Below are 16,718 nucleotides of genomic sequence, written 5' to 3'. Positions count from 1 at the left end.
TCAATGGAACCAGAGTCTGGAATTCAATAAAAAAGGTAGTTGATAGAAAGATTAATTTTACCTTTGGAACAGAATTCATAAACCCTTCATCATCTCAGCATTGTCAGATATGATACGCTGTTATGATGCCATAAAGTGTTGTGTAGGTTCAGCCCCTCCCTGTAACCGCAGTCCTGAAAAATCCGGGTATGTTTCGTGAACTACTTGAAACTCTTTGACACCTTTTCTCGATGGTATGTGACGAAAGCTGCACATGATACTCAAGTTACTCCTCAACAGCATTTTCCACAGCTTCATAACATAACATTTCAATTCCTTTACGTACTACATTGACTTATGAAATCCAATCTGCCAGAAGCTTTCTTTATAACCCTATTTACTATTGACGCATCTATCAGGGAATGATGTATCTGTTTTCCGAGTTCCCTCTGCTCTACTGTACTGTTCAGTAATCCACCGCTCGTGGTGTAAGTCCGACCATGTGCAACACCGCACACTTGTCTGTATAAAATTCCATACCCCACTTACAGCCAATTGTTTCGTCTACCGCAGAAACTGCTACACGCTTTGACAAAGACGGGGGAAGAAAGAAAGTCCATTACACAAGGGGTAAGCACAGCGGCCATTGTTGGAGAGAATCGTGTTACAGTATGGATTTTGAGGTTTCAGATTGTTGAGGCATCTTAGCAAGGAAAGGATTGTGTGAAAGAAAGCTGCCAGCTGTAGTTAGATCATCTTTCCCCATAACTTATGTATCCTTCTTCCATCTTTACTTTTGCTCAGTTAGAAAAGGATGGATACTCCAGTGTCCCTCATAAATACACCTACGGGAAATGCATCCAGATGAAGCATCTAACAGACCGTATTGTGACATTCGAGCTAGATCTGTATGAACTCTAATATTCGGTAGGATGAGGAGCTGATAAATGCGATATATAGAGAGATAGTTACACCGAAGGTGCAAGGCGCAGGAAATTGTGTCAGTCCGGACCCATAAAGTTGTGAAGCAGCCAGTGCAGACTACTTCTGTGGACATGCCCCGCAACAGCAGGTAAGCCACGTGGGTTGCTGTCAGGGGACATGGCCTAGAAGAGGAAAATGACAGCGGCCAAGTCTCTGGAATTGAGTTCTGCTCTATTACTTAGAAGGGAATGGGTGAGAAGAAGGGAGCTGTTGTGGGAACAGCAGTAGAGACTGTAAACGAGAACGAGATTGTCAGATGTAATCTTGCCTCTCGGATCTCAGATTGAGTCCTGAACATTTTTAAGTGAGAGTGTGAACTGCCAAAGGTCGTGATCCGTGTAGGTAACAAAGACATAGAGTGGTAGAGGGACGGGGTTCGCCAAAGTGAGCTCAGTGTGGTAGGTGCTGCTTTAAAGGCCAGAGCATCCAGTGTTGTAATCATTGGATTGATACTCGTGTCATTTGCTAGTAAAAACAGGAAAATCATACAGTTTAACATGTGGCAGAGGAGGTGATGTAGGAGCGAGGTGATCGGAATAGAACCACAGAGCCATAGTACACTACGGCACCGTACAGGCCATTTAGCCCTCCATGTTGTGACGACCCATATAATCGTTTAAAAAATTTACTAAACCCACACTACCCCATAACCCTCTAATTTTCATTCATCCATGTGGCTGTCCAAGAGGCTCTTAAATACCCCTAATGCTGTAGCCCCATCCCTGGCAAGTCATTCCAGGCACTCACAACCCGCTGTGTAAAAAACCTAACCCTGATGCCTCCCCTAAACTTCCATTAATTTTGTACCTATGTCCTCTGGTGTTTGCTATTGGTGCCTTGGGAAACAGGTAGTGACTGTCCACCCTATCTATGCCTTTCATAATCTTGTAGACCTCTATCAAGTCTCCTCTCATTCGTCTATGCTACAAAGAGAAAAGTCCCAGCTCTGCTAACCTTGCTTCACATGACTTGTTCTCCAATCCAGTCAACATCCTGGTAAATCTCCTCTGCACCCTCTCCATAGCTTCCACATTCTTCCTATTATGAGGTGAGCAGAATTGAATACAATACTCTAAGTGTGGTCTCACCAGAGATTTGTAGAGTTGCTACATGACCTCTCTAATCTTGAACTCAATCTCCCTGTTAATGAAGCCTAGCAACCCATAGGCCTTCGTAACTACCCTATTAACCTGTGCAGAGATGCAAGGATATGAACCCCAAGGTCGCTTTGTTCATCCACACTCTTAAGTAACTGACCATTAATCCTGTACTCAGTCTTCCGGTTTGTCCTTCCAAAATCCATCACCTCACACTTGTCCGGATTGAACTCCATCTGTCATTTTTCTGTCCAACTCTGCAGCTTATCTGTATGCTCTTGTAACCTTCGACCATCTACAGCTCCATCCACAACTCCTCCAATCTTCGTGTCATCCGCAAACTTACTCACCATTCCTTCCGCCTCTACATCCAGGTCATTTATAAAAATCACAAAAAGCAGGGGTCCCAGGACGGATCCCTGCGGCACTCCACTAGTCACAGACCTCAAGACAGAATACTTTCCTTCCACAACTACCCTCTACATTCTTCCTTTAAGCCATTTTTTTTAAAATCCAAACAGTCAAGGTTCCACTTATTCCATGCCTCATGACTTTCTGGATGAGTCTCTCATGAGGGACCTTGTCAAATGCTTTGCTAAAGTCCATGTAGACCACGTCCACTGCCCTACCCTCATCAATTTCTTTTGTTACCACTTCAAACAACTCAATCAGGCTCGTGAGACACGATCCTCCCTTCACAAACCATGTAAACTATACATGAGTAAACTGTACTTCTCCAAATGCACGTAGATCCTATCCTTAAGAATCCTTTCATGTAGTTTGCAGACCACCGACGTAAGACTCACCGGTCTAGAGTTCCCAGGTTTCTCCCTATTACCTTATTCTCCCTATTTCGCTATTACCTATTCCTTAATCTCCACATTGTCCAGCACACAGGTCCGCTCTACTTCGACCTCATCCTGATCAAGATCCTTTTCACTTCTGAACACTAAAGCAAAGTATTCATTTAGGACCTCCCCAACCTCCTCCGCCTCCAAGCACATGTTGCCCTCTTTATCCTTTTGTGGTCCCGCCTTCGTTCTCGTCATCTTCCTATTCTTCACATACGCATAGAACGCCTTGGGGATCTCCTTAATTCTACATGCCAAGGCCTTCTCATGCCCCCTTCGAGCTCTCCTAAGTCCTTTCGTTAGCTCCTTCCTGGCAACCCTGTATTTCTCATAAGCGCCTCCTACTTCCTGCTTCTTATATCTAACATATGCTTCCTTTTTCCTCTTGACGAGTTGCCTCACATGCTTCGTCTGCCATGGTTCCCTTTTCCTATCATTTTTGTTTCCTTTTCTCAGTGAGACAAACCTATCCTGAACCCAGATCAAGTGGTCCCTAAACGTCTCCCACGTTAATGTTGTGCTTTTCCCTTTGAACATCTGTTTCCAATTTACTCTCGCTCATTCCTGCCTCATCCCTTCAAAGTTAGCCCTTCCCCGGTTAAACACTTTACCATTTTGTCTGATTTTATCCCTTTTCATAACTATGCTGAAGCTAAGGGAGTTGTCGTCACGCTCACCAAAATGCTCCCCCAACAAGAGGTCTGTCACCTGACCAGGTTCATTACCCAGAACTATATCCTGTATAGCCTCTCCTATCTCCGGTTGGTCCACATACTGTGTCAGGAATCCTTTTGAACACACCTGCCGAATTCAGCCCTATCTATCCCTTTTGCATTCAGGAGGTGCCAGTCAATATGAGGGAAGTTGAAATCACCCATAACTACTACCCTGTATTTCCTGCACCATTCTAAAATCTGCCTTCTATCTGCTCCTTGATGTCCCGAGGGCTATTTGGGGGCCTATAGACTACTCCCAGCACAGTGATTGATCCCTTCCTATTTCTGACTTCCACACAGACTGACTTCGTGGACACTCCTTATGCAGCGTCCTCCCTTTCTATAGCCGTGATTGGTCCCCCTGGGATTCAAGTGCAGCCCGTTCTTTTTGACAGGTCACACCCGCCACAAAAGAGGTCCCAATAATCCAGACATATGAATCCCTGTCCCCTGCTCCAAACCCTCAGCCACGCATTTATCCTCCAGCTCATTCTAATCCTATTCTCACTGTCATCTGGCAAAGGCAGTAATCCCTAGATTACTACCTTTGAGGTCCTGCTTTTCAACTTGCTTTCTAACTCCCTGTAGTCTTCTTTCAAGACTTCATCCATTTCCCTACCTATGTCATCGGTACCAATATGTACCACGACCTCTAGCTGCTCTCCTTCCCACTGCAGGATATCTTGGACGCGATCAGAAACATCCCAGAGCCTGGCACCTGGGAGGCAAACTAGCATCCGAGTTTTTTTCCCCGTCCACAGAATCGCCTGTCTGAACCCCTAACTATAGAGTCCCCTATCACTATCGCCTTCTTCTTCCTTTCTCTATCTTCTGAGCCACAGGGCCTGACTCTGTGCCAGAAGCACTGCCACTGTCCCCCGCAACAGTACTCAAACAAGAGTACTTATTGTCAATTGGTATAGTACCTGACTCTTCCCCTTCCCTCTCCTGACTGTAACCAATTTCTCTGTCCCCCGTGGCCCGGGAGTGACCACCTGTCTGTAACTCCTCTCTATCACCTCCTCACTCTCCCTGACCAGAGGAAGGTCATCGAACTGCAGCTCCAGTTCCCTAACATGGCCCCTTAGGAGTTGCATCTCGATGCACCGGGTGCAGATGTGGCCGTCCGGGACGTCAGGAGACTCCAAGACTTCCCATATCTGACACCGACCACAGCAAACTGGCCTCACACACATTCTATATCCTTTTGCAATCAACAACTGCCTCTTCTTGTCCCTTTTCCGTCCTCGTCCCGCAGTCTCGCCTCTCTTTTCCGTCAAGAACTCAAAATGTCTTCCTGCTGTAAATCCTCAGGTGCTCTCCTACTGCCTTCTTCTTCCGAATGTTGGATTATCGTGCTGTTGTCTGGGAACGGTGCAATCTGTCCAGAAAGTTCAGCTTTCCGCTCAACTGGAGAGGGGCTAATATCCTGGAAGGAAGGTTTGCTTTTGATGCATGCTGGGGTTGGGGATGGGAAAGGGAGTTAAGCCAGTGTTGCACGTGAATAAGAACCAGTGTATCAAAACACAGATATCTGGACACAGCATCCTAAGTGATTTATCAACTCTGTTCAGAACAAAATTATTGCAACGGACAAAATTATCCTTTCAAAGATAAGATTGGTTGTCACAAGTCTAGGATTCAGAGGAGATTCACAATAACGATTCCTGCAATGTAACCGTTATCGAATGAAAAACGTTTGATGGCTCTCGGCATGTACACTCTGGAATTGAGAAGGAAGAGGATTGATCTCATTGAATCATTTCGAATGTTGAAACGCCCGGACAGAATTGATGTAGAACGGATGTTTCCCAGATGCGGGAGCACAAGAAAACAGGGCACAGCCTCGGGATAGAGAGGCGCCCAATTAAACAGAGATGCGAATACATTCCTTTAGCCAGAGAATAGTAAATTTGTGGAATATGTTACCACAGTCAGCAGTGGAGCCCAGGTCATTGGGCGTATTTAAGGCGGAGGTTGACAGGTTATTGACTAGCGACAGCATCAATGGTTACAGGAAGAAGATCAGGCAGCGACGTTGAGCAGGAGAAAAAAAACATATCAGCCATGACTGGATGACGGAACAGACTAAAGTGCTAAATGACCTATTTCTGCTCCCAGGTCTTATGATATTATGGTTGGATGGGATCGGTACTGGACCTAGTCTTGTTTGTCATCTATATCAATGATCCCAATGAAAATGGGGATAACTGGATCATCGCAATTTCAGATAACATATAGTTTACGGGTGTAATGGACAGCAAGATAGCATATCAGAAATTGCAGCGAGATCTGGACCAACTTGAAAATGGACTGAAGAATGGCAGATGGAAATTAATGCAGACGTGCGAGTTGTTGAACTTTGTTAGAAACAACCCGGACATGCATTACACGGTCAACGGACGGGGACTGAAGACAGCGGCAGAACAAATAAATCAGAGAGTACAAGTTCATAATTCACTGAAGGTGGTGTGACGGGTAGGTACGTTCGTAAAGATAATATTTGGCACTTTGACCGCCATATACCAAAGTATTGAGTACAGTAGGTGGATTGATATGTTGAAGTTGCATAGGACTTTGCTGAAGGATATATTGGAGTATTGTGTGCAGTTGTGGTTATCTACCAACAGGAAAGTTTGAAACAAGATTGAAATGTTGCAGAGAATATTTACAAGGGTATTGCCAAGGCCGGGATCCTGAGTTATCAGGAAAGAATGCGTAGATTAGGGCATTATTCCTTGGAACGTAAAATATATTGAAGGGACTTTAAATAGACCAATAGAATATTAAGAGGGGTGTAGCGAGGGTAAATGTAAGCAGTGTTTTCTACGTAGATTGGGTAGGACTACAACTAAAGGTCGTGGGTTAAGGGTGAATTTTGAAATGTGTCAGGGTAATATGAGGGGAAACGTCTTCACTCAGTGGACCGTGAGGGCATAGAATGAGCTGTCAGGGCAAGTGGTGCATGTGCGCTCGATTTCAATGTTTAAAAGAAGTAAGCTTTTGAACATGGATGGTACGGGTATAGAGAGTTAAAACCTGGTGCATACAGATAGCAATAGACATTTTAAATAGTTAGACACGAAATCGATGGGCCGAATGGACAGATTATTTGCTGCATTTTTCTATGAATGGGATTGCTGTAACCACGTCTCACTGATGGATATCATTTATTCATCTTATGTGCTTATCGATGACCGAAGCTCATATGCCTTTCCTACAATGATTCTTGCATTTAAGTATATACAACTCAGAATAATAGTCATACAATTCTCAAACATTCGATCCCTGAATTTTTATGGTGGCTTAACAAGATTGATGCCACAAACACTCCATGATCTGCTTTTGAGCTCTTGTTCCCGTTTCCCTGCAACATTAGTTTAAATCACAAATACCACCGGCTGCCCCTCTCCAGCGTCCATCACCAGTAAACCTTCCAAGAAATGTATTAGTCACTGGATGTATTAGTTCAGTTGCAAAGAGTCCCTTCTGTGGAAGTCCCAATTTATCTGGACGAGAGTCCAATGATCCAAAAACTTGAAGTCCTCTCTCCTGCAGTATCTCCTGAACCACGAGTTAACCAATGTAATCTTCCTGTTTCTGACCTCAATGTAACAATCCATGCGCAACAATCCGGAGATCACAATCAATTGGCCAAATTCTTCAACACAGCATGTAACAACTGAAGCTCACTTCGTAGGACTTCATCACCCTTTCTGCTAATATCATTAGCACTGACGAGAACTACGACGCCTAGCTGCTTAGCCTCCCGCTTAAAAATGCTTTGGACTCGTGGTACCCGAGATGCAAAATGCTATTGGGGAATTCCGTCTCATAGACACACCCTCCTCTCAATTCCACTGACCAACGAGTTTCCTATCAATACAGCTCTCCTAACCTCTTCCTGTCCATTTCGGGTCATTGAGCCGGAGTCAATGAAACAACCCGTACCATTGTGGCTGTCCGCTGCATGAACATCACACCTCCACCCCCTAACCCCCGCCATTCATCTCCGAGTTGGGACAGATGTCGTCAATGAGAGCAGCGACAGTGGTACTCCGCACTGTCCACTCCTGAGAGTCAGACTGATAATTTTGTCCTGCACCTTGAGTGCAAAAACTTCTTTGTAAGCACTGTCGATCAACCGATCAGCCTTCTGAGTAATCACCCATTTCCAGCTCTAATTGTTAACACGGTCTTAAGTAAGCTGCACCTCTTGTGGGTGAAGTCATCAGGGATACTGGATGCCTCTCCGCCTTCCTGCATCCCGCAAAAGGAGTCTCGTTCTATGTTTGCCTGGCTTTCCCACTGCACGAACTGTGCAATAAGAAAGACAGGAAGAAATTTTAAATCAAGATGTTCTACATACACCCCCGTCACTATTCACTGAAAAGAGTATGAGGTAAAGTTGAAATTCTCACTCTAATGCTGGCCAAATCACACATGTTACCATGGGACTTCCATAATTAGCTATCTTAGAATTTTAATTTCAACATTGAAGTATGTTTCGTTAACCTTTCCTGCTTTTTGTTGATCTCTAATACCTTCTGAATAGAAGAAGTGTTTATCGCCAGAAAAGTAAAAGACAGTTTGCAAAACACACCTGAATCTCCTGTATAATCCAACTTCATGATGCAGGGAGCATTCTCAATCTCTTCATAGATTGCTTGGTAAAATATATCAGGTGAGTTTACCCGTCCCAAAAAGGCGCCTGTTGAAGTCAGAGTTGGGAATATCATGTTTACTTACAAGTTCCAAATTGAAGAATCAACTTTTCGTACTCAAATCAACAATAGGAGATAAATATATATACTAACTTTGGTAAAAAAAAAAGAACGTCTAAGATTCCTTCAGTACTGTTCATATCTGTAAATATAGGCTAATTACCGAGTAATCGGAAAGATCCAATAGAGGACATAATTGGATTATATAAAAATAATTGTTCATTTTCAATCGACTGCATTGATACATTACTTTGCAAATCACGACGAGGTTCTTATGACTGGATAGATGTGGGCACCATCTGTATGGTAACCTATACTAGCAGGGACTTGGGGGAAAAGAGCAATTATTGCTCTTACCAGTAATTGAAATATTATTCTGAACAATAATAAAGCGCAATTCTTTAATCTTACCTATTTTTGCTGACTGCCTTCTTATTAACATCTTCAATGCGAATAGCTCAGCCACGAGGACGATTCCAAGAGTAACACAGACAGCAACGAATACTTAAAAGCAAAGTTATTAGATAAACTTAAAACAGGAACTTTAATTTTAAGTTTCACTCATTTACAAAGAATATTATTTAAACTTAAGAACTGAGGTAAATCTGCGTATTCCCTGATTACTCGCAAAATAGGATTTGTAGAAAGATAACGACTATTTGGTGGAAAGCAGCAGAGGAAAATAATATGGGTTATCATGAAGTTGGACAAAAGCACAAGTGGCTGCAAATATCGAGTGTAATAAGTAACAATAGGAGCACAGACCGTCCTGGGAATATCTTATTGAAACAACTACGTTATTTTTGCAAAAGTGGTATTTAACCTGGAAACAAATAACCACTGATGCTCGTGATTTTCTACTATTTATACCTATTCCAATTCCCCTCCACCCATCGTGTGGCAGCGAGAGATGCACTAAAAATGCAGAGATCAAAGTAATGATACAGCAATATTAAACTGCAATGTAAAGCATACCATTTGGACCAGAAGAGTTTCCACATTTTGCTCATCTGGTCGACAGTCAGCTGCCCCTCTTTCAGCTCATGGGATTGTTAATAAGTTGCTTGCAAACATGGGGTAATGGCAAGATGAGCTGCTGAACTGCGTTGAACGTTGGTTTACAGTGGTATTAGCCTTCCCTATCTGTGTTATCACGCCACATTTTTTTGTCTCCAAATTATAGTAAAGCTAAAAAGACATTCCCCATCAGTAGTCCAATTTCATATTTATCTCTCAAAGCCGTCAGCATTCTCTCCCTGGTCAAATGAAATCATCGTCTATCAGGATAAACACGCTGGAAGCAAACTCATGGTGCATTCTGTCACACCAAGAATATCCATCGAGATGGGGTACTTCTTGTATTGCTTCGGTGAAAATTGGTAAGGCTCGACGGGTCTTATTTTTCAGTTGTTCCTAGCTCCGAATTCTAAATTAGAACTGGAAAAATACAGATATATACTTAAAAATCAAATACCTGAAACGGTGACTCCATTGGAACTTCTGAGTATTGCTGTGAAGACAAACATTGGACAAATTTCAACCACTTCTTATTTTTAGGATTTTATTTTTCAGTGGTTCCTAATTCCGAATTCAACAAAATAGTTGAACAGAACATAAACATTTGCACAAATATACCTACCGGAACAAACGACAAAGACATCTTCCTTGTGATCACAGTCATGCTGACCGAGTGGAGAGGAAGGACAACTGGACAGTAAAGATTCACTTCCTTTGCATTTCACTTTATCCAGCCAGATATCACCGACGCCCTGATTACTTTTTTCCGCCACCGTAGTCCAAAGAGCAGAGCCACAACCCAATTGCCTGCAGACTACATCGGCATCAGCCAGGTTCCAGGAATCATCACATACAGTGCCCCAGGTATTATTGAAAAAAATCTCCAACCTTCCTGAGCAATTGTTGTTGCCGCCAAAAAGTCGCAAACTTAATTCTGAAAGGAATCGGAAAACATCTATATTGCATTAATCACAACTTCAGAACTAATTTAAACTGATTTTGTAATTTACAGCATAGTTCACCTGCTAACCGGGGAGTATCAGGTATATTTCCTGAATCGCAGCCCATTCCGCAGTAACCCTCCGGTATTTTGGCTTCTAGTGAGAAGAGAGAAATAATGCCTACTTATCTTAACCATCTATGTTTAACATACAAATCATCACGCAATGGATTTCTTCTGTTACCTTCACATACTATCCCTGCATAGTCACTAAGGTCACAGCTGTGTTTCCCCCACGGGTCAGCATGACACTGCCAAAGCGTCGACTCGTACGAAGAACATTTTATTTGATCCAGCCATATTGGACCAAATTCCTCTCCATGTGTCTGGTAGTTATATTTAACAGATATCATGGGTCCGCATTTCATTTGTTTACAGATCACGTTCGCAGACTTTTCATTCAGTGACTCGGAACAAATTGTTCCCCACGTCCCATTGTACAGCACTTCCACTCTGCCTTCACATCGCCGATCTCCGTTCATCAGGCACATTTCTTTGTGTTCTGAAAACAAAGCAGTAAATGCAAATATCGTCACAATGTTTTCATCCAGCAAAAAAATTAAGTTGTTATCATAAAACAGGAAAAAAGCGCACTTGATAGATATCTACAATAAAAGCAAAATAAAAATCACTCGAAATGCATAAAACAGGGTAACGTGTGGAAGGATAATCAAATTAGATATAAAATGAAGAGGTATTCTAACGAATTGAGGAATGTAGTGCAGAGAAAATCTCGTCTTGTTGGCTGAATTGTATTGGATTTCACGGGAATTGTGAAGGGTCATTCATTGAATCTGGGCATGGTTTTGGTAGAAGATGAAAAACAAGGTTTTGTTTAATTTTTGTCTGAGTATGCTAAGGACGGTGTGGAGAGCTGAAGGAAGTAAATTGACGGAAATAAACGATGAAGGACTCTCCAAAAGATTATAAGTAACGATCAGTATTTCAGTTTTTCGAAGGATTCTGCCCCTCCGTGTATCAACTGTCCATTATTAAGAGTCCACCAGTCAAATTCCAGGTCGCTTTCGATGTTCCTACATTTTTCAACGTCTAAGCAAAATTCTCCTGCACATCTTCGATTCCATATATCTTGCAAATCTTATTGTCCGTGTTTACAATTTAGTCCCGTTAGCGGATTGATGGCTATGACCAGCATCTGCGTTCAATTCGCAAAACTGTTGCTCAGATGAGTTCTAGTTCCTTATTTATTAATACTGTCGACCAGTTCCTACTCGCTTCTTCTTCCCCGTCCCGTTCTACATTTGAAAAATTCAAATGCAACAGAAGTTTCAGAAACAGTGCTTTAATCTTCTTCAAAATCTCATTTATTCTTCAAGAATCAATATCGCATTATCTCTTAGGTACTTATCCGCAAAGAACAAGATTCTGCTATTTGTCGTTTTTTCTTCGTTTTTCTTCCAGTAGCACAACCTTTAGGTGACTCTATTTTAGAGACAAGCATTCGGGATCAATACTGTCACTACCTATAAGAAGTTCATGAGTTCTCCACTTGAACACCTGGTGCCAGTCTCTTTCCACATTCCAAGAGGTACTTTGCTGGCTAAGTAGTCACTAACGTTGTTGGGCCTCAAACGTATAATACAGCACTCTACATCAAAATAAAAATCAAATATATAGGCCTAGAGGTAATAACCCAAAATATTACTATAAGGAACACATCAGGTAATAGAACATGTCATAAGACGATCCCGATGCTCTAACTCTCAGATTGATTAATACGTTTTGACGCGGTCAGTGGGGTTTTCATTGCACTACACATTCACCTCTCTATCTTCTTAGCTCTCAAAACTTCAAGAATAAATGGGATTTAGAAGAAGATCAAAGCAATGTTTCTCAAGCTTCTATTGCATTTGGGTTTTGATTGTCTTTCATCTTTTGCAGTCGTGACGAAGTTACTCACACACAAAATGTTCATTGTTTCAGTTCCAACATGCAGAGTGAAAATATTACACAGACAATCCATTGCCAATAATCTTACTGGGTCCCATTAAAAAGTTTCCCACATCTCAAAACTGAAGATTCATATACCGCACTGCCGAAGATCAGCGCAATAGAAGTACCCTTACCGGAACACCTTACTATCACATCTTCCTTATGGCTGCAGTCATGCTGGCTCCACGGAGCTGAAGGACATTTCCAGAGATGGGATTCATTACCCGAACATCTCACTTCATCCAACCAAACCTCTCCAGTGCCTTGTACACAGGAATCAAGATATTTTTCCTCCAAAGCATATCCACAGCCCAGCTGCCTACAGACAACATTAGCATCAACTAGATCCCAGGAGTCATCACAGACTGTTCCCCAGGATCCGTTGTAATAAAATTCCAGTCTTCCAGCACATGCGTCATTACTTCCAGACAGCCTTAGTTGCAAGTGTCCTGTTGAACAGAAATATATGAGATTATTCATTCCATTAAAATTGAACAAAGCACCTCGTTCGTATTTCTGAAAGTTCTTCTGAAAAGAAATTTGGAAAATAATTGTGCAATGATATCACCGAATGTATAAAGCTGAAGATGCTCGCGTATAAAATCTTTTAAAAAACGCACAAAAAACCCGAAGATTTCGTTATCTCATACAGCGCGGTTCTGAGTTTTTACGCAAAGGTGGAAGCTCCGTCATTTGTTTATTCTGGTCACAGGTTCTCGCACGCCACATTCGGACCTGACACAATAAGACGGGCATGCTGTTTGCCAGATAGGGTTTTCTTTGGCCAAAACATTGTATTCAGAACTATACCTGAATCGCAGTGTCAAGCATTGACCACGCTGGTCTGCGGGAATTGAACAACTTTACCCGGATATGTTCACTGTTTGTAGCCTAGTCGTCTCCTCGAAGTGATTCCCTGCATTCTGTAGGATGTGATCACTTGGGAACATAAGTGGACCACATCGTCAGGAAGTGAGTATCTAACCACTAACCTTCGAATCAAAAGCCCCCAGCTGTCGCATTACAATAACTTTCGGCCCAACTTGTGATCCAGTTGGCTCTTTTGTCAGCAATTACTAAGGAACTGATCTACATGCACTTATATTGCCATTAACTTGGACAGGCCGCATTTTACTTCTGCACTTCTGCAAGAGGGACAGTTTACAAATGGGAAATTACCTGTGCTTCAGGATATCTTATTTGCAAGAACTTACCATACAGCCCAGTAATATTTCATTGCCCCATTACCTTTTAAACATGTCGATTGCTCTATGATTCTTATTACTGAAGATTGAACTAACCTCACCGTGCTTGGATCCATTTGGATATTGTATGCTTGAATATTCCCAGCATCGAACTTCTCTAAGAAAGCCTCAATCTGCCCCTAAAGTAAATACGGATTCCTATCGAAATAATCGTGAGAAGGGATACTGTACAGAATTAGTCTACTGTTACGAAGAACAAGCTGAAGTATAAGTTTTACTCCATTGCAATTTCAGTAACCAGTTCAAATAGCCAAATTTTACAGAATGAACATTAGTCAAAAGGGTAGCTTTATTTGTCTCTGTTATTTTTGCTTTCCCAGAGAAACTAAAATGTCGGCGTCCTCAGTAATTTGACGTGAATTGCAAATTCTGCCCGTTCAATTATACAGTCGAATAGTCATGACACAGCACGGATAGTGGGTTTTCAGACCATCTAACCCTTGCTTAAGTATAATTCTTCTTAGTGACATCTATCTGGATTCGGATCATAGCCAGCCATACTCATCATGTCCATGAATTTAGCAAAATCTCTCCACAGTTTTTTCCACACTCCTGACACCTTTTGAATGAAGATGGTACACCTCAGAGTCCTATTAAATGTTTCGTCTTTTAACTTCAAACTACGACCTCTCGTTGCAGTTTCACAAAATGTCATTGGAGGGGGGCGGTTCGGGGGGAGGGAACTACTTGTACTTACGCTATCTTCCCGCTTATAAACGTTTTACTCTGCAGCATCTCTCCTCATTCTCGTATGCTCCAAAGTTTCTAACCTTTTCAACTTTTTTCCGAAAATTCCTCATTTCAGGCCAACGTTACTTTAATGTTTTCCTGCACTCTTCAAGTCTTATTAATGTACTTCCTGTAAGTAGGTGACCAAAACTGGACATAATACTGCAAATTAGATATCATCGCCAGTCTGCCAGCGCCCGTGGATGCCCATGAGCCAGGATGAATATTCAGATCCCGCCAGGCTTCACCGACCTTTTTCAGTATTACGCTTGGAGATGCTAAGGCACATTCTCGCAGATAATGCCGCCATCCATTAGTTCTTCCACCTGAAGGAAAAGGTGGAGCAGGCCGATGATTGGCGGCATACAAAGAATCTATGAGATACTCTCCAGATGAAGTCCAACGGCAATAATGGCGTCAGACTCAGTTGGACTTTGAAAATCCACTTATTCAGATATTAAACATAAGCATTTGAGTTTGAACAGAACCATATTATTATGACGTCGAGTATGAGAATGGTATGAACTCCAGGATGCTTTATCTAAAGTCCGTGATGAACGATCTATATTACAAGAAACCTGAAATTATATTAGCCTGGGTTCAGATACCATGTGTCCTGTGTGAAGACGAACCTCTGATTTCTTTTCTGTATACACAATTTGACAATAAATGCAGTTTGAATCTTCGGAAATGTTTATCCAACGTCAAAATTACATCACAGCTCCTATGCTCTGTACTTCGATTTAGGAAACCCGATGAATCCAAATCTCTCTTTAAGACCCTAATTACCTGCAACTCCACTTTCACGGAATTGTGGATCCATATTCCCAAATCACTCTGTTTAACTCCACTTCTCATTGCCCCGCAGTTCACTATGTAAGTCCTATCATGGTTTGTCCTGCAAAAATGCAACGCCTCAGACTAGTCTGCAATAAATCCGAAGCTCACATTTCAGCAAACACACAGAAAATGCTGGTGGAACGCTGCAGTCCAGGCAGCATCTGTAGGAAGAAGTACAGTCGACGTTTCGGGCCGGAACCCTTCGCGAGTTCTGATGAAGTGTCTCGGATCGAAACGTCGACTTCACTTCTTCCTATAGATGTTGCCTGGCCTGTTGCGTTCCACCAGCATTTTGTGCGTGTTGCTTGAATTTCCAGCATCTGCAGATTTCCTGATGTTTGCCATTTCAGGCCATTTTCTTTTCCAGTTACTCAAGATTCCGCAGCAAGTTTTGATAGCTTCTCTCACTTGCACTAAGTTACAATGAGTAATTTTGCAGATTGGCTGCTAGATTTTCATCCAGGTCTTTGGTATAGATGACAAACAACATTGGATCCAGCTCTGATCCATGTGGCACTGCACTAGTCACAGGCCTTCAGCCGGAGAGGCAACAGCCTACTTTCACACTCCAGCTTCTCTCGAGAAACCGATGTCAAATCCAACTTACGACCTCATTGTAAATATGTAGACAACTATCTTGACGAACTCTCAAAAGAACTTTGTCAAAAGCTCTGCTAAATTCCATGTGCACTAGATTCTCTGTCTTTTCATCAACTTTCCTCCTAACCTTCCTATAAGTTGCTGCACAAACTGAAACTCTTTTGTTTAATATCTTAACAACTGTTTCTTCAAAGTGCGACTCAGTCTTGGCTTCGGTTTTCTCCTTATTGCTGTTGGACTTGTTCTGCATAGAATTGCATCGGCATCGCCGGGCATAGATCCTTGCCTTGCTTCTCCTTCTCCTTCAGGTGGATGAAGTACTGTAAGGCGAACTGGACGAGGTTGGCGGTCATGTGAACCGGCACTCCCATGCCGTAAACAAACAACAGGTCTTTGAGGCTTGGCACGATCTCGATATGTATCCTGTCTCATGCGCAGCGACGGATCTTGCCAGACAGGAGATAAGATAAGACGTTGATAAGACGTGATCTGCACGAATCAATGTTGCCTCTCTGTCTAATCCGACACTGTTTATTTAAATATTTATATATCCCGTTCCTTGCAAAGTCTTCTAGTAATTTACACACGACTTAAGTCAGGCTCAACAGCGTCTAATTTGCCGATTTATTCTCATAGCCTCCCTTAAACAATGGATCAACACTCGATATTATTGACTAACGTGATGTCTTCAGTCCAGTTGCGCATAATTAGTATTTTCAATGCCATTGTTCAATTAGGTTCCTTTCCACGTCATTTACTGGTAAAATAATGTCTCTCTAGGCAAGGCAAATATCAATATCAAAGTTGCATTTAGCAATAACTCTGCACTAACGTAAAAAGCCAGTTAAATGCCAAATTTCGGGTTGTTCTTTCATCACATCTCACATATAGTCTCCTGCAAGGAAATAAAACTGCTCTTGCGTGAATGCGCTGTTCTACTTCCGGTAGTTATGCAAGAAAAAA

At 42.3% G+C, this 16,718-nt stretch overlaps 1 protein-coding gene across 1 annotated transcript in view; it reads right to left on the bottom strand.

Moving 5' to 3' along the window:
• LOC140728475 (scavenger receptor cysteine-rich domain-containing protein DMBT1-like) overlaps positions 1-10,436 on the bottom strand; it is a 187,370-nt gene extending 176,934 nt beyond the window's left edge. Inside the window, exons 1-3 of the mRNA XM_073047287.1 lie at positions 10,391-10,436; positions 9,991-10,302; positions 8,231-8,338 (exon numbers count right to left, since the gene is read on the bottom strand). Of these exons, the coding sequence (XP_072903388.1) occupies positions 8,231-8,338; positions 9,991-10,302; positions 10,391-10,436 (466 nt within the window). The remainder of the gene's footprint in view (positions 1-8,230; positions 8,339-9,990; positions 10,303-10,390) is intronic.
• Positions 10,437-16,718: the final 6,282 nt, after the last annotated feature.

Source organism: Hemitrygon akajei, chromosome 1 (assembly GCF_048418815.1).
Source record: "Hemitrygon akajei chromosome 1, sHemAka1.3, whole genome shotgun sequence".
Lineage (NCBI taxonomy): Eukaryota > Metazoa > Chordata > Chondrichthyes > Myliobatiformes > Dasyatidae > Hemitrygon > Hemitrygon akajei.
This window is presented reverse-complemented; position numbering and strand designations above follow the sequence as displayed.